Source organism: Schistocerca gregaria, chromosome 1, assembly GCF_023897955.1.
Source record: "Schistocerca gregaria isolate iqSchGreg1 chromosome 1, iqSchGreg1.2, whole genome shotgun sequence".
Lineage (NCBI taxonomy): Eukaryota > Metazoa > Arthropoda > Insecta > Orthoptera > Acrididae > Schistocerca > Schistocerca gregaria.
This window is the reverse complement of record NC_064920.1, coordinates 1,157,605,541-1,157,628,476: the sequence shown is the minus strand read 5'-3', so window position 1 is coordinate 1,157,628,476 and position 22,936 is coordinate 1,157,605,541. Positions and strand designations below refer to the sequence as shown.

The window sequence follows — 22,936 nt, the reverse complement described above, 5'->3', positions numbered from 1 at the left end:
GGTTCTCTTCTACATCCATTTAGCCAAAGCGTTACTAATCAGCCCTTGGCACGTTCATACAAAAACATGCTACGTAACGCAGATTTTAAAAACATATAAAATACATAAACCTTAGGTGAAGGAAGTATCGGATTGCTAAACCTGATCGTAAACCCAATGAAGTACGTAAACAGAACGGAATGTGCCCCATGTTTGTCATAACCGCAAAAATCGCTCCGCTTTTGTTTCGACCTTAGTGCCTAAGAAATCTCAGTGCTCCAACATGGTTCATCAAGCATATAGTAGTACAAAAATGTCAACTTGGGTTCCAGAGTCCCATGGAAAGAGCTGTATATAATTCTGATTTGATATAGCTTCATCAATGGAAACCCACTACTGCTGTCGTACGTAGCAGTAGGTCTTTCCGAAGATAATCCAATGCAAACACGTTCATCAACACACCGTATCACTTACAGGCAAAAGCACACCTCCACTCAAGAACAACATCTAACGGAAGAGAACTGAAGAAGAACGCTTTGTTTACTTTCAAAATTCACAATCCACGTGGAATGTCTCAGAGCCTCACTTCTGTCGCTCGAGGCCGCACTCACCACAAAAATTTCAGGCAGAGAAATTGATGCAGAAGACGTAGGAGGGGGTATACGGAAGTGGATTACTGGGAGCAGATATGGTGGCAAAAATTGCTTACGATTAGTAGATACGTAATAAACTTAATGCATGGAAATTGGTACATATAACAGACGAGTTTCGAAGTGCACCTGTTCTTTTTTTTAACTGTGGTTGTTCCTTCGCTTTTCCGGTTCACATTCATATCGCCAGCAGTCGACCTGAGCAGCTTTAGAATCGTAGAAATGTCTGTGATGGATTTGTTATTCGGCTGACATCCAGTGGCTTCTCCTCATTCGAGGTCGCTTAGCTCTCCTGACTGACTGCTTCTACCGTTACAAACCAGCACTGCCTCACTGCGTTTACACTGCCAGGTCAGACACTGATGACATCTAGTGGTCAATTCTGCTTTCTGTATCGGTGTTCGGATACTTTGTATCAGACAGTGCATATCCACAGTACTGGCCATTAAAATTGCTATAGCCTAAAGATGACTCACTACAGAGGCCAAATTTAACCGACATGAAGAAGATGCTGTGATATGTAAATGATTATCTTTTCAGAGCATTCACACTAGGTTGGCACCGGTGGCGACACCTACAACGTGCTGACATGAGGAAAGTTTCCAACCGACTTCTCAAACCCAAACAGCAGTTGACCGGCGTTGCCTGGTGAAACGTTGTTGTGATGCCTCGTGTAAGGGCCGAGCCGTGGCCGTGCAGTTCTGACGCTGCAGTCCGAAGCCGCGGGACTGCTACGGTCGCAGGTTCGAATCCTGCCTCGGGCATGGATGTTTGTGATGTCCTTAGGTTAGTTAGGTTTAAGTAGTTCTAAGTTCTAGGGGACTTATGACCTAAGATGTTGAGTCCCATAGTGCTCAGAGCCATTTGAACCATTAGAACCTCGTGTAAGGATGAGAAATGCGTACTATCACGTTTCCGACTTTGATAAAGGTCGGAACTCCGTGCTGGATCCCAACGGCCTCGTATCACTAGCAGTCGAGATGACAGGCATCTTATCCGCATGGCTGTAATGGATCATGCAGCCACGTCTCGATCACTGGTTCAACAGATGGGGACGTTTGCAGGACACAACCATCTGCACGAACAGTTCGACGATGTTTGCAGCAGCATGGACTATCAGCTCGGAGACCGTGGCTGCGGTTACCCTTAACGCAGCATCACAGACAGGAGCGCCTGCGACTGTGTACTCAACGTGGAACCTGGGTGCACGAACGGCAAAACGTCATTTTTTTCGGATGAATCCAGGTTCTGTCTACAGCATCATGACGGTCTCATCCGTGTTTGGCGACATCACGTTGAACGCACATTGGAAGCGTGTATTCGTCATCGCCATACTGGCGTGTCACCCGGCATGATGGTATGTGATGCCACTGGTTACACGTCTCGTTCACCTCTTGTTCGCATTGACGGTACTTTGAATAGTGGACGTTACATTTCAGATGTGTTACGACCCGTGGCTCTACGCTTCATTCGATCCCTGCGAAATCCTACATTTCAGTCGGATAATGCACGACCGTATGTTGCAGGTCCTGTACGGGCCTTTCTGGGTACAGAAAATGTTCGACTGCTGCTCTGGCCAGCACATTCTCCAGATCTCTCACCAATTCAATAGATTATCGATGAAGTTCTTTTTGAACTGTAACGTTTTCCTGGTTTAATAAAATTCTTGGTGATAACGTCGCACATTTTTTAAAAATTGCACCTATAAAATGAGAAGTATAGTTGTTCTGAAATGCATTAAAGTTCTAGATGTATTTCGGACCTTAGAGCGTTCCGTTATATTTTAAACAAAGAATCACCGGTTTATGTCACTTCATTTAACTACAGTCACAAGTTATTTATACTGCTCAGAAACTCATTGTGACTGCGAGAGAGGGATTATCTCTGACTCGTGATACAATGACTGTTTATATAATGTGGAACATTACGTGCACAATGGACTGATTACTTCTGGTGTAGAATTGCGGAGAGTTGGATCTCACCGAAATTTTGATTAGCGGCATTGTTGAAAACTGCCTTTTTGAATATCGAATGCAGTTTTATTATGAATTATGACAACATTTCATCTCACACAAGAGGATGATGTATACTGAAATGTGGCTAGGACGATCACTTACGGAAAAATATAATTTCGTAAATGGAAGAAGTATTTTCAGTTCTTTGGTTATTTTAACTTCTCCCTTGTCTGTGGCTCGGAACAATATTTGCTGTATCGTAACTCGTAGGGAAATTTGAATCCTGGGAAATCAGTGGAGCCTGCACTACGGTCGTTTATGCTCTATTTTAAGAGGTAAAATTCTGGACTTTATCAAAATTGACTTGGACAGTGATTCCCAAGCTGGACGGTGAGAACGTCATAGCACGCAATACGTATTTCCCCACGGCGTAAGATTGTGCGTCTGATTATTTTAAGATCGCCGCAATTCCGTAGAGCCACAGAGATTTTATTCCAGGTGGTAACTTGGACAACGAGAGTCAAAGTATGATTATGAGCTGTAACCTGAAATCATTTTGTTTTATAGACTTCGGAATTCAAAGCAGTAACCAAATTTCTTCCTGTGTGGGATCGTTTAAAATTAGTTGGAAAGCTACTTCTCTCGCCCATAAGTTTCCATTCAAATAACTAGACATTATTCAGTCATATTAATTTTAACTTCAGTTTCTGGAGGGGGGGGGGGGGGGGGGGAGTTGAGAAGCTTAAGTACTATACCACACCTCGATAGCAAATTTCAATCGCACAAACTTTATCTCATACAAACATTGTGGGAACATACTAAAATGTAGACTTTCACGGCCGGAAATATCACGTCCAGCATAAGAAGAGGAGAAACGGAACGATCAGCTGTTGCGGAGCATGCTTTCCAGCCAGGGAACCACAACATTCGTTTCGAGGAGACGCAGGTACTAGAGGCCACAAGCGGATATTACGAAAGTCTATACAGGGAGGTAATCGAAATCGCTAAACACCCTCATAATTTCAATCGAAAGGAGGAGGGCGTGAAATTAAGCGGTATATGGATGCCCGTGTTAAAGAAGATGTGTACCACCCGTCCACTACTGGGTGATGGCAACGGCGATCGACGGCGACGGACAGCGGCTAATTGCACTGACGTTTTCAAAACACGTGACGTCACACCACGGCGCGGGAGCGCGCGGCCACAGAATTTAGCGGCAGTCCGTAGCGAGCCAGTGGGTGTGTTGGACCTTCCATCGAGCTACGGACCCTCTTGAAGATGTGTCCCGCAGTCGGAGACGAAACGTTGGCAATTGACACAGAATTCATCAACCGACCACCGCATAACAGCCCGGATAATTATAATGGACATGATTGTGGGAACAGGAGTAAAGCGCTGAAGTCAGCACTTCCTAAATTTGAGAGTTCTATGAGGGCTTGTCAACAGCGATTGAATTCATCTGCATAATTTGTACTGGGTCAGAATGATTTCGCATGTTATTGCGATATAATTTTCTTAGGTTTCTCTTCAATCTACTGAAACAGCAAGAGACAAATAAACCATTGGTAAAGGGACATGTAAAATTTTGCAACTTTTTATGTGTAATGTATGTTGCGCGTTTGTGGAGTAGTAGAATACCTTGTACAGCTTTGTTGGGGAGATGGCGGCAGACATCATCCGTCAGCCCAGAGAAAACAGCAGAGCGCTGGAACCAGAGACCATCACGCACCAGCTGGCCGCTAGAAGAACAACTGACTGTTTTACACTGATTGCCCAGATAATTGAGACCACTTCTGTAATAGCCGGTATTTCCAGTTTTGGCACGGATAACAGCGGCGACGCTTCGTGGCACGGAAGCGATTAAGCCTTGGTAGGTCGCTGCAAGGAGTTGGCATCACATCTGCACACAAATCACTTACTCCCCTTAAATTCCGGGGAGAGGGCGATGAACTCTGACGCCGCGTTCTGTCACATCCCAGATGTATTCGATTGGTTTCAGATCTGGTGAGTTGGGGGCCGCCAAATCAATTGTGGAACTCGCAACTGTCTTTCTCGGACCAATCCATCACACTCCTGGCCTTCTGACACGGCGCATTATCTTACTGAAAAATGCCACTGCCATCGGGAAACATTATCGTCGTGAAAGGGAGCACGTGGTCTGCAACCAGTGTTCGATACTCCTTGGCCGTTATGGTGCATTGCACGAGCGCCACTGGACTCATCAATGCCCACTTGAATGTTCTCCAGAGCACAAAGAGCCGCCGCCAGCTTGTCTCCGTCATGCAGTTCAGGTGCCCACGTGCTCTTCCCCTGGGAGACGACGGATTCGAGCCCTCCCACCGGAATCATGAAGAAGCTACATCCACATATATACCTCGCAAGGCCCCCAACGGTGTGTGGCGGAGGGCACTTTACGTGCCATTGTCGTTACCTCCCATTCCTGTTCCACTCGTGTATGATTCGCGGGAAGAACGACTGCAGGAAACCCTCCGTGCGCGCTCGAATCTCTCTAGTTTTACATTCGTGATCTCCTCGGGAGGTATAAGTAGGGGGAAGCAATATATTCGATACCTCATCCAGAAACGCGCCCTCTCGAAACCTGGACAGCAAGCTACACCGCGATGCAGAGCGCTTCTCTTGAAGAGCCTGCCACTTGAGTTTGCTAAACATCTCTGTAAGGCTATCACGCTTACCAAATAACCTGTGAAGAAACGCGCCGCTCTTTTTTGGATCTTCTCTATCTCCTCTGTCAACCAGCCCTGGTACGAATCCGACACTGATGAGCAATACTCAATTATAGGCCGAACGGGTGTTTGTAGGCCACCTCCTTTGTTGATGGACTACATTTTCTAAAGACTCTTCCAATGAATCTCAGACTTTCACCCGCTTTACCAACAATTAATTTTATATGATCAATCCACTACAAATCGTTACGTACTCATAATCCCAGATAGTTTACAGAAGTAACTGCTACCGGTGATTGTTCCTCTATCATATAATCATACAATAAAGGATCTTTCTTTTTATGTATTCGCAATACATTACATTTGTCTATGTTAAGGGTCAGTTGCCACTCCCTACACCAAGTGCCTATCCGCTGCAGATCTTCATCCCAGAGTGTCTGGATACGCTGTTTGGGGATTTATCAGACCGTGAAAAGTTCTGCCACTGCGGTAACGTCAAGTATCGATGGACAGGTGTCCATTATAGTTGTAACTGTCGATGTCACGGTGTTAACATTGAGACATGCATGGGGCGTCGGCTGAGGAGGCCCCATCGTTAGGAATATTCGGTGTCCTCTGTGTTCAGACATACTTGTACTCTGCCTAGCATTGAAGTCCAATGTCAGTTCCGCCACCTGTTCTGTTTTATTCGTCTGCCCAGCCTGCCACGTCCGACAACTGCAATTAGGGGTGGACGCCCAACCCGACGACGTCCGGACGTGGTTTAATATTGGTTTCGCCACGTGTTGAAGACATTCAACACAGCACCCCTCGTAGTCCCAACAAGTTGTCCAGTTTCCAAAATGCTCTTACCGAGCCTCAGAGCCGGCCCCAGTGGCGGGGCGCGGGGCGGTTCTAGGCGCTACAGTCTGGAACCGCACGCCCGCTACGATCGCAGGTTCGAATCCTGCCTCGGTCATGGATGTATGTCATGTCCTTAGGTTAGTTAGGTTTACGTAGTTTTAAGTTCTAGGGGACTGATGACCTCAGAGTCATTTGAACCATTTGAACCGAGCCTCAGAGGTTTTAAAAATGTGCCCTCGGTCAGACTTAGGTAGATCGCCCGCCTTCCCCATTCTACACACAGGCAGCATACATGTACATGTAATACATGCACCATGTTTGTGTCTGACTGGCAGTCATTCCTCGCTAGATGACGCTGCCATCGCCTGGACGGGCTTGTGTCGACAGTTGGTTGGTGGAAATAATGTTCTGGCTGATCATTGTATAAAGGCTCTTAATACCGCTATTTGCTTTCTCTGACAGTCAAAACAAGTTGTTCCTCCTCAGCGATCGCTTTCCGAAGTGCTGACGATTGCTTACTGGTACGGAGGAAATCGTGGAAAGTAGTTCATTGCATCTGTTAGCAGTGAGACGCGAGAATATGAACACTATGTGAATGGATACGAAATGAAGTAAATAACCTAACGAGCTTCATAAGCATTCGTCTTTCTTCAGTATAGCTTCAACCTACGTTTATTGTCATGCAGTCATCGTCATGAAATCTGTCGTTCCAATGGATACATTTAAAACTACTGCAGCTGCACATTCGTCCTCGCTGTTCTGAGCCGTTGCAGCAGTGAACTCCAATTTGACGTTTAGGCTTGAGCAAGTAGCTGCAGTCGTTTACGTATTCCACGCTGACGTAGATCCAGCAGCAAACCTCGTAGTGATTAGCTCTCACGTTAAATTTACTTTAATTTTTATTGTAGGTCCGTCCGGGGCAGAACCCTTCAAAACTCTTTGAAATCCTCGATAAGTTCAGTACTTCAAAAACAGAAAAAAACAGTTACTTTTCAGTTAGGCAAACGCAACATATGCAGCGGCTAATGATGCCTGTCTGGAGATTACAATTTCTGAATGTCCTCTCACTGCCCATTCAGCTCCCTCGCCATTGAGAGACAACTTCGTGGGTCTGTGGGAGGAGTGGTTAGCGTTGGAGAAAAAGCTGAGGCCGGCGAAACCGACGACACGACCGCGGCGCATCTCCTTACGGCGACAGCGACGGCAGCAACTACTTTTAACGCACCTCCGGATAGGAAACTGTCCTTTGACGCATGGGTCCCTCCTTCGGCAGGACGACCAACTTGTGTACAGTTCTTGTAGTGCAAACCTTTTCCTACGCCAAACTGTAACTAAATGCGCTTTATACCAAGCAATTAGGGCCGCAACCCACAGACCAGTTGACCTCGGTTTTAGATGATGAACTGAATGTGTTTCGTGTGTTAAGATTCTATTTCATGACTGATCTCGTCGATAGTGGCTTAGGTAGAAGAATTTACTTTGTTTGTAAGATGGTTGCTACATCGTTTCATTTCCTGTTGACCCTGAAGACACACTTTCATGTTGCACTATTTTGAGGTTGTGTCTTTACAGTCTATGTATTTTACTCACACACTGCCCTGACTTGTCCCTGTTTTGTTGTTTGTGAACAAATGTGAGGAAGGTAACCCCAAGATGGTTGTAGATTCCAATTTTTTAATTTACGTTTTGTTGGTTGCTGCTAGCAATTAATAACCACTGTTGTGTTCTTTTTGTTAAGTGTGGGTGCTGACGAAATAGCAGCTTAGCGCAATATACAAGCCAGTACCATCACAAAAACAGTCATTCAAAGTAAATAAAGCAAACGAAAGTTCACTTTAAATTTTGATTTATTCGAAACATTTGCAAATTCATTTCAAACAATTTCTAAAAAGCGTACATTAAAATTTTCTTCATGACAAGGCTACAATCAAGACTGACCCAATTTTTAAGGGCACTTCACATTGTTAGTCACATCAAAACCAGGGACTTGAGTTTTACTGGCTACAAGAAATTTACAAGCGAATGCCTTCTTCTTCGGTGGTTCAGTAACACAAAAGGACGTTTTAATGGGTCAGACCTTCTTTGGAGTAAATGCTCTTATCTTTGGAGGCCCTGTGACTATGAAGGCTGCCTTAATAGGACACACCTTCCGTTCAGTAAAGGCCCTTTTCTTCGGTGGGCCTGTAACGATAAAGGCTGTTTTGATCGGAAATGGTCCTGTTTTTAAGGGCGTTACTTTCATAAGGCCAACACTAAGAGATGCTCTCAAACGACAATATTCTGTAAAGATAGAGGTGGTTGCCAAACATTCCTTATTGGAGGGCTCATCATGTATATCCAACTTCTCAATAGAGGGCTCATCAGGCCATTGTGCAGTACTTTCTGCTGAGTCTGGTGGTGGCTCAGATTCTCTTTCCAACTTCTCGTTATAGGGCTCATCAGGCCATTGTGCAGTACTTTCTACTGAGTCTGGTGGCGGCTCAGAATCTCTTTCCAACTTCTCATTATAGGGCTCATCAGGCCATTGTGCAGTACCTTCTACTGAGTCTGGTGGCGGCTCAGAAACTCTTTCCAACTTCTCGTTATAGGGCTCATCAGGCCATTGTGCAGTACTTTCTACTGAATCTGGTGGCGGCTCAGAATCTCTTTCCAACTTCTCGTTATAGGGCTCATCAGGCCATTGTGCAGTACTTTCTACTGAGTCTGGTGGCGGCTCAGAATCTCTTTCCAACTTCTCGTTATAGGGCTCATCAGGCCATTGTGCAGTACTTTCTACTGAGTCTGGTCGCGGCTCAGAATGTCTTTCCAACTTCTCGTTATAGGGCTCATCAGGCCATTGTGCAGTACTTTCTACTGAGTCTGGTGGCGGCTCAGAATCTCTTTCGAACTTCTCGTTATAGGGCTCATCAGGCCATTGTGCAGTACTTTCTACTGAGTCTGGTGGCGGCTCAGAATCTCTTTCCAACTTCTCGTTATAGGGCTCATCAGGCCATTGTGCAGTACTTTCTACTGAGTCTGGTGTCGGCTCAGAATCTCTTTCCAACTTCTCGTTATAGGGCTCATCAGGCCATTGTGCAGTACTTTCTACTGAGTCTGGTGGCGGCTCAGAATCTCTTTCCAACTTCTCATTATAGGGCACATCAGGCCATTGTGCAGTACTTTCTACTGAGTCAGTTGGTGGCTCAGATTCTCTTTCCAACTTCTCGTTATGGGGCTCATCAGGCCACTGTGCAGTACTTTCTACTGAGTCTGGTGGCGGCTCAGAATCTCTTTCCAACTTCTCGTTATAGGGTTCATCAGGCCATTGTGCAGTACTTTCTACTGAGTCTGGTGGCGGCTCAGAATCTCTTTCCAACTTCTCGTTATAGGGCTCATCAGGCCATTGTGCAGTACTTTCTACTGAGTCTGGTGGCGGCTCAGAAACTCTTTCCAACTTCTCGTTATAGGGCTCATCAGGCCATTGTGCAGTACTTTCTACTGAGTCTGGTCGCGGCTCAGAATGTCTTTCCAACTTCTCGTTATAGGGCTCATCAGGCCATTGTGCAGTACTTTCTACTGAGTCTGGTGGCGGCTCAGAATCTCTTTCCAACTTCTCGTTATAGGGCTCATCAGGCCATTGTGCAGTACTTTCTACTGAGTCTGGTGGCTGCTCAGAAACTCTTTCCAACTTCTCGTTATAGGGCTCATCAGGCCATTGTGCAGTACTTTCTACTGAGTCTGGTGGCGGCTCAGAATCTCTTTCCAACTTCTCGTTATACGGCTCATCAGGCCATTGTGCAGTACTTTCTACTGAGTCTGGTGGCTGCTCAGAATCTCTTTCCAACTTCTCGTTATAGGGCTCATCAGGCCATTGTGCAGTACTTTCTACTGAGTCTGGTGGCGGCTCAGAATCTCTTTCCAACTTCTCGTTATACGGCTCATCAGGCCATTGTGCAGTACTTTCTACTGAGTCTGGTGGCGGCTCAGAATCTCTTTCCAACTTCTCGTTATAGGGCTCATCAGGCCATTGTGCAGTACTTTCTACTGAGTCAGGTGGTGGCTCAGCATAACTCTCTAATTCCTCACCCACTGGCTCGTCTTGCCAGTCTGCAAGAGATGCCACTGAGGGTGCTGGTGGTCTAGCATCCATCTCTAACTGCATATCGGGGGGCTCAGATAGGGATTCGGCAGTAGTCGCGGGTTCTGATGCTGGAGGCACGGCAACTGTCTCGAGCTGATCTGTTTTCTCATCTAGTCTTCTTCTCTGAGCGGGATGGTGTTGGCGAGTCCACTCCTGTTGGCAGAATACAGAAAGCTCGGTAAGAGACATGGAACACAAAATCATATATGTGTATTCAATGTACATAACTAGAATAATTCTGTAACTATCAGTTTGTTGCTTTTAACTATGGTAGAAGGAGAACAGTTCTAAAAATAATTGATGTCTGATTATTAATGTTCGTTTGGCGCAGCTGTAATATGCTGGAACTTTTTGTGTGTACTTATTTGCGTTTAATGTTTCAGTACGAATTTTTCAGTTGCGTGTGAGTTCAGGTAATAGTGGAGATGACGGCAAACGCGATGCAACATATAATTCCGATTTACGTGTATATTTAATACTGTTTATCCCAGCAGTTAAAGATGTGTCCACTTTTTATGTAATGGTCATGTATACGTACAAGTTACGGTTATGTGGGCAAGTTCAGTCTATTAAATCTATTGACCCTCACAGCTCGCACTTGTTATGGGCCGATACCTGCTTGAATGGTTCACCGGCGTTGCATCTGATTTTGTGGTGTAACTAGCTCGGCATTTTTACGAGGGAAACGCTCGTCGTCTTCTGGGACGCCACCTAAATATTCAGTGGCTACTTGGTAATACTGTGACTTTACAAATACCATCCGACACCATACTTGGGAGCCTTTCTACCAGCGGTAACGTTGTTTGTATCGATTGTGGTTGTTCTCGTGAAGCATATGAAATAACTTGGGAGGCACTTGCCCTCTGAAAAGTAGTGCACGCTATTCCAATGAAGTCCAACTATTACAAAGAAGAAGCTGCAGTGGTTTGTGACATACAGTAACGAGACCACCTATTGTTTGGTGGACCCAAACACATTCGAAGGTGACAGCGTGAATCCAATGTGCATTGACAGGATACCGGAAAAGGCAAACTCAAAGGGCGTTCCTACTTGTAAACGGATATGCACGGAAGTAAATAGAACACAGAAACGACAGAGAAAAATTGCACTTGAAGTGAGTTTTGTAACTCCCTGAGAAAAGACATACTGGTTAGCGCCGCATTAAGTTAAAAGTTCTCGGAAGAGGGAAATTGTTTTCTACTGGAAGTAGAGTAACCATCCGCTGAAAAGACTTCCACCACCAACTGTTAGTGATAAGCCTTGGTCTTCGTCAGACTATTCCACCACCAGCTCTAAGTAACAAACATAGGACTTTTAGAGAGGACTGTAAAGATGATAATGATTTACAATGTAAGGGCATTATTATGCTGTTATATCAGTCACTAACAGTTCATCAGGCAAAGCCAATAGACACTAACCGATAATCTAAAACTACTCTCCATCTTCCTCAACTAGTTCTCTTAAAATTTAACTACGTATTATTTGTGCAGGAGAAACCTGAAACATGGAAACCTCAAATTACTACATCTTTACCTAAGCAAGGATTAAATCATTACCCCGAAACAGAGCAAAACAGCTGTATAAGCCACTAAGTGTGCAACAGGAATTCCACTATTAAACGCTGGGCAGAGTGAGCGAATGGGTGGAAAGAGTTTATTGAAGGCCTCTACGAGGGATAGAAATGGATGTTGAGATGATAGACGTAGGGGTCCAGTGATGGCACTTATCAGAGTTTCGACGCACATACGGTCAAATAAATCTATAGACGTCGACTGCATATCTACATTTCTAAAATCATGAGTGAAAGTGAAAACCAAACAACTTTTCAAGTTCGATTGAAGGATTTTATAGTCTACAAACTACACAAAATTCCGAAGGGTTATAAGAGCGAGAACTACCGAAAAATCGACTGACAAGTATAACACACCGAAGAATGGAAAAGAAAGCTTTGATTGAGGAAAGGTGCTGCGAATACATAGAAAGAAAGATCCCATATCACTTAGCTACAATATAGCAGGTCAGCAACTGGAAGCAGGTAATTCCATAAATTATCTGGGAGTACGCATTAGGAGTGATTTAAAATGGAGTGAACATATAAAGTTGATCGTCGGTAAAGCAGATGCTAGACTGAGAGTCATTGGAAGAATCCTAAGGAAATGCAATCCGAAAACAGAGGAAGTAGGTTACAGTAGGCTTGTTCGCCCACTGCTTGAATACTGCTCAGCAGTGTGGGATGCGTACCAGATAGGGTTGATAGAAGAGGTAGAGAAGATCCAATGGAGAGCAGCGTGCTTCGTTACAGGATCATTTAGCAATCGTGAAACCGTTACGGAGATGATAGATAAACACCGGTGGAAGATGCTGCAGGAGAGACGCTCAGTAGCTCGGTACGGGCTTTTGTTAAAGTTTCGAGAACATACCTTCACCGAGGGGTCAAGCACTATATTGCTCCCTCCTACATATATCTCGCGAAGAGACCATGAGGATAAAATCAGAGAGATTAGAGCCCACACAGAGCCATACCGACAATCCTTCTTTCCACGAACAATACGAGACTGGAATAGAAGGGAGAACCGGTAGAGATACTCAAGGTACGCTCCGCCACACACCGTCAGGTGGCTTGCGGAGTATGGATGTTGATGTAGGAAAAGGCACCAGAGAGGCACCTCTGACGTCGCTCATTATTGCAGAAGCAAGACTGCAAAAAGAGTTCCACGATGTAAAATAGTGGAATATGTTTCAGTTTCTCAGTCTTTCGCCCATACTATTCAGTCTGCCCATCAGCGAAATGATGACGAAAGTAAATGAAAGGATCATGTGTGGGTTTAAATTCAGGATGGAAGGATGTCAGTGATAAGATTCAGTGGTGGCACTGCTGTCATCAGTAAAAGTGAAGGGAAATGTTACACTGGGCTGTTATATTGAATCAGAAACAGTGTTGCACAAAGTAGCAATTATACGAGAGACGGTTCCTGAATATAGTATGGCGGTATGCTTCATTTCTTCTTTTGGTGAGCTCAATGGTAGAGCCATTTGAAAAACTAACTAAATTTCTTAACATTGTTTAGAATCTAGTCGCACAGATAAAGCAATCTTTGTTTGTAAGCTATGGCTAACCTCTAGAGGTGTGATTACTTCTATTTACTTCATTTTGTGAGAAGTTTCCATGGATGTGTTATGGTTGTGTTAATGAAGAAAGTATATTTCGCTGCACTGGGTGATATAATTGATCAGTGATTGTCAGATCAGAGCAATTTCTGATCCTGTTATTGTGGGAGGCGTGTTTTTGAACAGTACTGCGTATTCAAGGATCACACAGGTAATGTGTTTGCTTTCAGCACGTTCAGCAGTGGATGTGACGTTTTTATGTACTCCGGTGAAAGTTTTTCATTTGGTGTTTTCAGCCAGAAGACCGTTTTGAGGCATCTGACCACAGTTGTCTATACTCAACAGCTAGCTCCTTTATTTGTGTACGACTACTGCAAGCTACACCTATTTGAACCACCACACCGTCGTGACGCTTTGGAACCAAAGTGACGATTGCTTGATACCACATGAAGTGTCCCGTTAAAAGATATCTCTTTTAGTAAGTTGTGCCATAAATCTCATTTCTGTCCAGTTCGTTTCAGTACCTCCTCAGCAATTATCGAATCTATCCAGTTGTGTAAGGCAGGTAAAAAATGAGCTGACAAAACATATCCCATGTTTCATTACTGCTTCGGGATGCAGAGTATTAGACATTTACGAGAGTCAGCTTCAGATAAGTGCTGTACGCCACTCACCAGATCATCACGAAAGAGCCCAGTGCACTCTCCAGCTGCCGCCTGCGAATGGAGGTGTTCGACCCACTGCATCTGTACAAAAAGGAAAGAAAAATTTTTTGTAGTTAACGTATGTACCCACAGGAACACTACAGACTACATCTATAGCTGAAACCATTTAACACCAACATAAAATAGACTGGAAAGTGCTACAGAATCGATCCTGATGCCGAACCAATTAAATTTGAAGTGAGGAGGGCCCTAGTGTGATGACTGACTTTTCCAGTGCATACAGCTTATTGAGTATGAGTACTTCAAGGCTAGTAAATACAGATGTAGGAATAAATACTTGACATGATGGTAATTCACCGGCCATATCACATAGTTAAATAGAGAACTGTGTAAAGTTAAAGAAAGCGGCCATCAGCAATAATCCAAAACTCAGTCGAAGTAAGTATCTTGGTGTTAGTGGGTACAGTGTCGCAATCGGCCACATAGCAACGAAAAAGTAGAGACAAGATCAATAGCGAAGAAAACAGGAAAAGCGACGCTTGGAAATAACCACATTCAGAACAAAGAATGGATAGCCTTATAGGTCAATATAGAAATTTGATTCCAGAACACCTTAAGGCAGAAAAGGACAGGTTTGAAGACAGCGGAAAGAGATCTTTATATTGTTGTTGTGGTCTTCAGTCCTGAGACTGGTTTGATGCAGCTCTATTCATTACTTCCTCATTAGTTATGTGATGTACCCATCTAATCTTCAGCATTCTTCTTTAGCACCACATTTCGAAAGCTTCTATTCTCTTCTTGTCCAAACTACATATTGTCCATATTTCACTTCCATACATGGCTACACTCCATACAAATACTTTCGAAACGACTTCCTGACCCTTAAATCTATACTCGGTGTTAACAAATTTCTCTTCTTCAGAAACGGTTTCCTTGCCATTGCCAGTCTACATTTTATATCCTCTCTACTTCGACCATCATCAGTTATTTTGCTCCTCAAATAGCAGAACTCCTTTACTACTTTAAGTGTCTCATTTTATTATCTTATTCCCTCAGGTTCACCCGACTTAATTCGACTACATTCCATTATCCTCGTTTTGCTTTTGTTGATGTTCATCTAAATTTTCGTGAGTGAGTGACGTCCGTTAGTGAGCACATGGTGTGTGTGTGTGTGTGTGTGTGTGAGTGTGTGTGCGCGTGTGTGTGTGTGTGTGTGTGTGTGTGTGTGCTACTGCTGTGTTGTACGTCGTCAGGAAACGGAGTGGTGCTCACCTTCGGAGCTTTGGTGACCTGCTCCAACTCGACCAGCCGTCGATGCCCCTGCATCGTCTTCCTTCGGCCGAAACAAGGACAGCACGCTGTCCAGTATCTCCTCCAACCCATCTGCAGCAGAGAAGAGCCTGTTCCACAAGCTGCCGAATGGTTTACGGTATAGTAATTGCTGCACTGTGCTGCACAGTAGAATCTTTCCTGTTGTCACCATACTGTGAAATAGATGGCGTGTTCAGCACCGCAAAAAACCAATTTGTGGCAACGTCGAGTAGTTCCAAAAGAAGGGAAAGTTTTCAGATAGAGAAATAGTTTTAGCAGTTGTTAAACGGCTCTGGTATTGTCACGTAGAAACCACAGTCAAGTTCTTAAGTTAGGTTGGTCAATGAAGTACTATATTTAGACTTGAAACACGTTAGTTACTGAAACTAGCTCACAGCCAGAACAGAACTGCCTTCCTGAACGAAGATTGCAGATATAGACACTGACGGAGAAAAATCGCAACTTCAAAAAATAATTAACGTAGAATATTGAAATTTAGGGAATATATTTGCCTAGGTCACATATTTAAGTGCTCAGTATTGCAAGATCTCAGGGTAAATTAAAGTGCAAGGTGGCCATCGCAAATGTGAAATTCTGATACATTAATAATCGGTGTAGCCGCCAGAGTGTTGATTGCAAGGATGCAAAGGTGCGTGCGTTGCGCTCTACAGGTGCCGGATGGCTGTTTGTTTGACAGAATTCGGTGCCTATTTCACTTGTTCGGACAACACAGGGACAGTTAATGCTGGTTATAGATGACGTCCCACTGCGACGTAACGCTCTCTTTCGCACATCGACGGCGGTTCTGCAACATAAATCGTTCACCTACCTCGAAACTGCTGCAGATCCGCAAACGTAACTCCTGACTGCAGCTACTTCAGGGGGCAGGACGTCAAACGGGGCGACTTGGATCAGGAGAGGTATCACAGGACATTTTAATTTCTGCTGTCTATACTTTTACATATAAATTCATACAACTTTGTCAACATCACCAGGAAGGATTCAAGATTCACACTCGTTGCAGTGGAAGATCGAAAACATAACAAAATAAATTTTTTTTACGTGTGAAATTTCATCATTCTTTCACTTACTAATGGCTGCATTTTTTGCTATAGGTACACTTTTCTTCATACGTTAGAGAGATTCTTCGATTAATTCTGCACAGCATACAAACAATGCATACAGGTGTATGAAACTCTAGAATTTATTTAATTTATGAAATAACGAATGAGCTGTTATATTTTAAACTTCATGTTTAGAAAAAAACACAAATTTTCTAGTTAATTACCTCAATTTTTACCACAGTTTTTAATAGATTTGTAAAATTATAGAGTTTCGTACACCTTTGAGTGTGGTTTGCATGCTGTGGAAAATTCATCGAAGAATCTCTCTTACTTATGAAGAAAAGCGTACCTACAGCAACAAATGCTGCCATTAGTAAGAGAGAAAAAAGATGAAGTTTTACGTGTAAAAAAATTTATTTTGTTATGTTTTCGAACTTCCACTGCTATGAGTGTTTATTCTGAATCTTTCCTGGTCATGCTGACAAAGTTTTATGAATTTATTTGTAAAAGTATAGACAGTGGAAATTAAAATGTCCTGTGACGCTTCTCCTCCTCCAAGTCGGCCCGTTTGACATCCTACCCCCCTTAAGAGATCTCAGGAAAGCAATGTTGAAGAAACTGAGATTTCGTAACTACACGTCGACGGCCGCTATAAGTAAAAAAAGCTGAATATAGTCTTGTGAACTCTAAAGAATAAATCGGAAACGGGTTGCTGTTAAAATTTCTAAGTTCAAAGGTCCTTTTAAACTTCCATTAATATTTTTTTATTGACATTAAGCAAGATCATCAGCCCAATGTGTTCAAATCATTGAAGTTACTGTTCACAGTCCTCGCCACACTCAAACAGCCAGAACTTTTCCTATGCAATTCCGAAATCATTTACGAGAATAACACAGGCAATAAACTGCTATTTACTTTTGCACTCGACACTCAGTGGTTGTCTTTAAATAAAGTTTTAGCTCGTCATAAATACTCAGTAAAAAAAATTTACTTTGTACCGCCACACTTTTAGTTCAAAGTTTACACACGCGATTTTCTCCAGAACAAAATATCTCTCGACTCTTAAAATTTCACAAATATTTAATGGTAAACACCAGCTACATTTATCACTGTACCGAAACGCGGAATTCACAATATCACTTCATTTTGCACATAGTGCGTTCGGACACTTTCAGCATGACCAGCTCCTTCGAAAATTAGTCCACCACTCCCTTCTTCTCTCTGCCTCTACAAGCACCTCTATCTCATACGTTAGGTGGCAAACCGTCTCCCTTCTTATTGGCTGTACAGAATTACGGCCAATCAGAGCTGACTTTCAGGGCTCGCGCCAAAATCTAGAGAGAACCAACCACTGCTCTCAGCTCACTGACGTCATTAAAATAAACAACTCAAAACTCCCTTGTTAAACAAATGAAATGAAATAAACTTTAAGCTGCACTTAACGTCCAGGAATTTAACTATATAATCGCGAACGTTCTGGCTGTCTCTTACATATTCAAACATGCTTGGACATCCGCCATCCACTAGCACGGAAACCACTGGTGGATTCGTTCCCACGATACAAAGCTGGAACACTTGCAAGTTCCTATAGAGAATTACAAACTGAAAATTTAATGTTGGCGAACGTCCCACATACACTCACACAAGTACTCTCTTTCACACCCGCCCTAAAACAAAACATAAATATCTACTTGAAATTCTTGAAGCTATTACTAGAGCAAACTTACGAAAGGTTTTCTAAAATGAGAACTTTCCAAATTTGAATCTAAGCACTGAAGGTGTTCATATCTTTTCAAATAGTCACAGTTAGTGATTTTGAAACATCCCCTTAGAAAAATTAGTGAATTACTATGCTGATAAACCTCTTACGTTATTTGATTTTTAAACAGCTGAGCAGAACTGAACGTACTCAGACACTTCTCTCTTTACTTATTCTCATCAACACTAAAATGTCACACAATATTTTTAGTGCAACGCAATCTCACTTTCAATAGTCCCTACAAAATAATGGCCCTGACTAACTTTAACCTATACCTTTCATGAATCACTTACCTCAAAAAATCTTCGTTACTCGAACTACTGCAATACAGCGAGCGCCAATGCTGCCAGCTAAATAAAAGATTCTAACTACTGAAGGCACTGACTACTGATGGGCATGGTTAACAAATGAAAGATTTTGATAGAGAACAAACAATGTATTTACCTTAATAATATTCAAAAGTCATCACACACACACACACACACACACACACACACACACACACACACACACACACATCATTTCATGAAACACAGTATTACAAATTTACTCTTTCCGGTGGAAACATATCCAGATCGTCCGCTCTCCCCCCACATCCATCACTGCTGGCGGCTCACATCCAACTGCCCAACACTACAATAGCGAATAATTCAACAATACAAACCAGCCACAGGCTGAACACAGCACAGTTAGTGTTTTCATACAGAGCGCTACGTGGCGTTACAAATATAGAAACCTAAATAGCGTACTAACAATTTAGTTTTTTAAATGTCGGATAATTACGTTTTTTTAATGACTTTTTTTTGTAACTTCCAAATTATGACCGTTATTGACTTCAGATTTTGACAGATTGTTCCTTTACACAACAGAAGGCTATGTACCTAATATGAAGTTTGTCGGACTATTTATAGACCAGTTATTAATTTTAATAGTTCCAGAGAATGTAACTACACTGTAAGCGCTCTCCGCCACTTTCAGACGCTGCAGTCACACCTTATGGTCACGAAGCACGTCTGGAGGACACAGGTCGCACGTTGCAGATGGTATAAGATTCTGACTGCTTACGCTGGAGCCCACATACATTCATACAAGAAAGCTCTAATAGACAAATTGGAGACACAATAGGCCGAGAGAGTGAGTGGGCACTGTATAGCATGTTGGGTTACAACAGCCGTAAGTGAGCGAGCAGCATCATGTTGGAAAACTCCCCCTGGGACACTGTTCACGAATGGCAGCGCAACAGGTCGAAACTACACATTGACGCACAAATTTTGCAGTAAGGGTGTATGGGATAACCACACGAGTGCTCCTGCTGTGACACGAAATTGCATTCCAAACCGTAGCTCCAGGTGTAGGTCCCGTGTGTCCAGCACGATGACTGGTTGGTCGCTTGCCCTCAACTGGCCTTCTCCTAATCAACACACTTCCATCACTGGCACAGAATCAGAACCGGCTAACACAATGAACACTCTCTTGACACCACTGAAGTCCCAAATGCCGGTGTAAGGGCTGTAAGACGTCGTGGTCTCCTGACCTTCATTGCTTACATATTCCGCCCTCACAATCATATTCTCCACATCAAGACGCTTCATTCAAACCCAAACTCGATAAGATAAAGTCAATGTTGTATGAATTCATGTAAATGATTCGCAAATAACAAGTGCGCACTGGGGTTGAGATACTCGAAGCTGGCATACACACGCACACATTCAAGACACAACAGTCACAAAAGCTTTTAGTTTGGGAGAGGCAAACACCGCACGTCAGGAGGCTGGTCCCTTCAGAGGTTTTCACGAGGGGCTACCTACATCAGCCGGTGGCCGCCCGTGAAGCGGACAGCGTTTGCCCGAGTGAAAGGAAGAACGACCCCGTGTTCGGATTAAAAGCAAATTCCGCTACACTGTGTGGGAGCGCCCAGCCTACGCATTCTTTACTAACATAGCACACAGTTTCAGAGGTTTTTCACAAGGAGACAGCAAACGCCAAACGCCGATGCTACAGATTTCCGGAATGGTCGTCTTAAACGAAACGACATTCTCCCGTTTTAGAAGAGCCATGCTGATTGGCGGACGATATTCATGACGCCTTGAGCTGAAGGAGTAATGGAAGAGACTGACACGTCTGGCGTGGAGAGGGGCCGTTCCGTTGCCGCTCTAGAAGAGAGAACACGTAACGAGAGCGTGCGCTCTCGTACGTGTACTGAAAAGATCGAGGAACAAGTCTCTCCTCAGTACTTCTCTGGGAGAGCACCTCTGTCGAGAGCGAATTGGAGTGTGACTCTATACTGAGTCCTTGCGATTAAGTGTAGTTCACTGTGTTGGCTGCCACACTTATTGTGCAGTGTGAACAGACAGAGTTATAGTTAAACGCCTGTGAGCGAATTTTTGAGTGGCATCGCGGTGGACTGGTTATCTGACCGGTGTACCACGCCAATAGTTAGACTAGGGGCGAATATGAGTCCTTGACCTCATCAAGGCGTAGGGAGAGTTTGATTGGTGAAGGTCAATCCAGATAGAACGAGAGTTATCTTATTTGTCAGCAGCGAGCGGCGCAGAGAGCAGACATTGCAGCTTACGGTATTGTGCGCTACAGCTCTTGCGAGCCCCATATTTCCTCCACAACAGTACACTTCACTGCATTTCACATGTGACTGCATCGACCGTACCTAGCAACATTCTAACGGTTGATTATTCAAGTTGAGTAGGCGCGGCTCTCAGCCATTCTGCCAACTCAAAAACAATCTTAAACTTTGTATAGAAATTTCATTAGCGAATCCTATCCTTAAGAGGTAGCTTCACATTCCGAAAAGAAACCGGAAATAAGGATGTAAGCTGCAGTAAGTACTGGGAGATGAAGAAGCTTGCACAGGATAGAGTAGCATGGAGAGCTGCATCAAACGAGTCTCAGGACTGAAGACCACAACAACAACAACAACAACAACAATATTGACAGATTCAAGAAGGACGTTGAGCTATGCACGAGGTTAGCTTCATTCGGGAAAGAAATAGTCTGTACCACATGTTCGTAGGGAATTTGTATAAGGCACTTTTATATGGTTAAGAGTAACATCATACAACATCTACCCACAGACGGGGATGAGCAATTATGTAATGAAACGATTTAAAGTTTTGGAACGACAATCGCTGATGCCAAAGAAGAGGTTTACTAGCTAGTTAACATAGGTATGTTTCCTAATTACAGTGTGTGGGGACCTTTACCATGTCCATGCATATTAACGCGGAAATATTTGAAATTGGAATTTGGGCTCGGAAGAAAGGAGGCACAGTCAATCTGTGATTCCTCTGAAACAGGAAATTGTAATGAATGTATGTATAAGAGAATATATAGCGTAAGAATCTCTTAAGTCAAATAAAATCCATCTCTTGAATGAGGTAAGTACTCAGGGAACAAGCTATACAGACCTACCGAGAGAAGATAAGCAGTTTCAAAGAACGAGTGTACACACATTGTACAAGGAAAAACGTCATGGCGTGGCGTAAAACTTGAATATGACATGTGGTACTTGTAATGAACAATTTACGTTTTCCATTGAGTAATTTTTTAGATATGTTTGATTATGAAATGCAGTAAGAGTCTACAATCAATATATATTATAAAAGTAAATGTACAACGGGCGTGACGCTAAAATTAATAAACCAGTCCCGGTACGATCAAGGGAGGTATTTGGTGTGGTAGCCCTGTATCCCCCATTCATGAAGAATGTTCCTGTTTTTACCCGAAGGGAATCCGTATGATCATATAAGGGCTATGAAGTTTCGCCCTCTAGAAATTTCTAGAACATTCCATAACATTCGAGAGTATTCGAGAGCATTCCACAACATTCCAGATTGTTTCTGTATGTTCCACAACGATCCGGAATGTTTTGGAATGTTCTGGAATAATCTGAACTATTCTGAAAAATTCCAGAATGTTTGGGAACATCCCGTAGCATCCCAGATCATTGTGGAATATTCCAGAACACTCTAGAATGTTGTTGAATTTTCTGGATCGTTGTGGAACATTCGAAGCCGTTTTCGTATGTTCCGGAATTCACCTCTGTTGGGGTTACCCATTGGTAGAGGTGTATAAAGCAGGATTCGTCGTGTGTTAGAACGTATATTCCTTACCAGTGATGAAGGGAGGAAGTAACAAAGTAGGGTAGTGAGTAAATAAAAACAAACAGTGAAGTGTGAGTAGTCAAAATATTACAGTGACTGAATATAAATCGAAAATAAAGTGTGGAAAGTGTACTTGGTGAATTTGTAGATAAAAATCTGATTTTATTTATATTTTACACCACGTCCAAACGTAAAGAGAGGAGGAGATCTTTCCAGCTCTGAAGTAAATCAGCGAATTAAAAAAGAACAACCAAAAAACGAAGCAGACGAACAGCGCGAAGCCGGCCGGGGTGGCCGAGCGGTTCTAGGCGCTACAGACTGGACCGCTTCGGTCGCAGGTTCGAATCCTGCCTCGGGCATGGATGTGTGTGATGTCCTTAGGTTATTTAGAATTAAGTAGTTCTAAGTTCTAGGCGACTGATGACCTCAGACGTTAAGTCCCACAGTGCTCAGAGCCATTTGAAGCATTTTTGAACAGCGCAAAGCACGTTTAATTTCCCAGCGTACGAGAAAGAGAACCGTGAGAAGCAGAGAAACAGAACAATAATGAATTGGACGAACTGATGGATCAAGAATTCTGACACAATTTTACAATAAAAGACTGCGAATTCAAGCCAGCCACTAAAATATCACCGAATGAGAAGCGCGGACGAGGATAAGTAAACAGTACAACTTAACAA

The 22,936-nt window shown here is 43.4% G+C and overlaps 1 protein-coding gene across 1 annotated transcript; it reads right to left on the bottom strand.

Moving 5' to 3' along the window:
• Positions 1–8,182: 8,182 nt before the first annotated feature.
• Positions 8,183–10,252, bottom strand: LOC126295349 (cell surface glycoprotein 1-like). Its single transcript, XM_049987854.1, has one exon. The coding sequence runs from the start codon at positions 10,250–10,252 to the stop codon at positions 8,183–8,185; it is 2,070 nt and encodes a 689-aa protein (XP_049843811.1).
• Positions 10,253–22,936: the final 12,684 nt, after the last annotated feature.

What these genes read in the sequence shown, in the direction of transcription:
- LOC126295349 (XM_049987854.1), bottom strand. Translation starts at nt 10,252, where the DNA reads ATGCAGTTAGAGATGGATGCTAGACCACCAGCACCCTCAGTGGCATCT.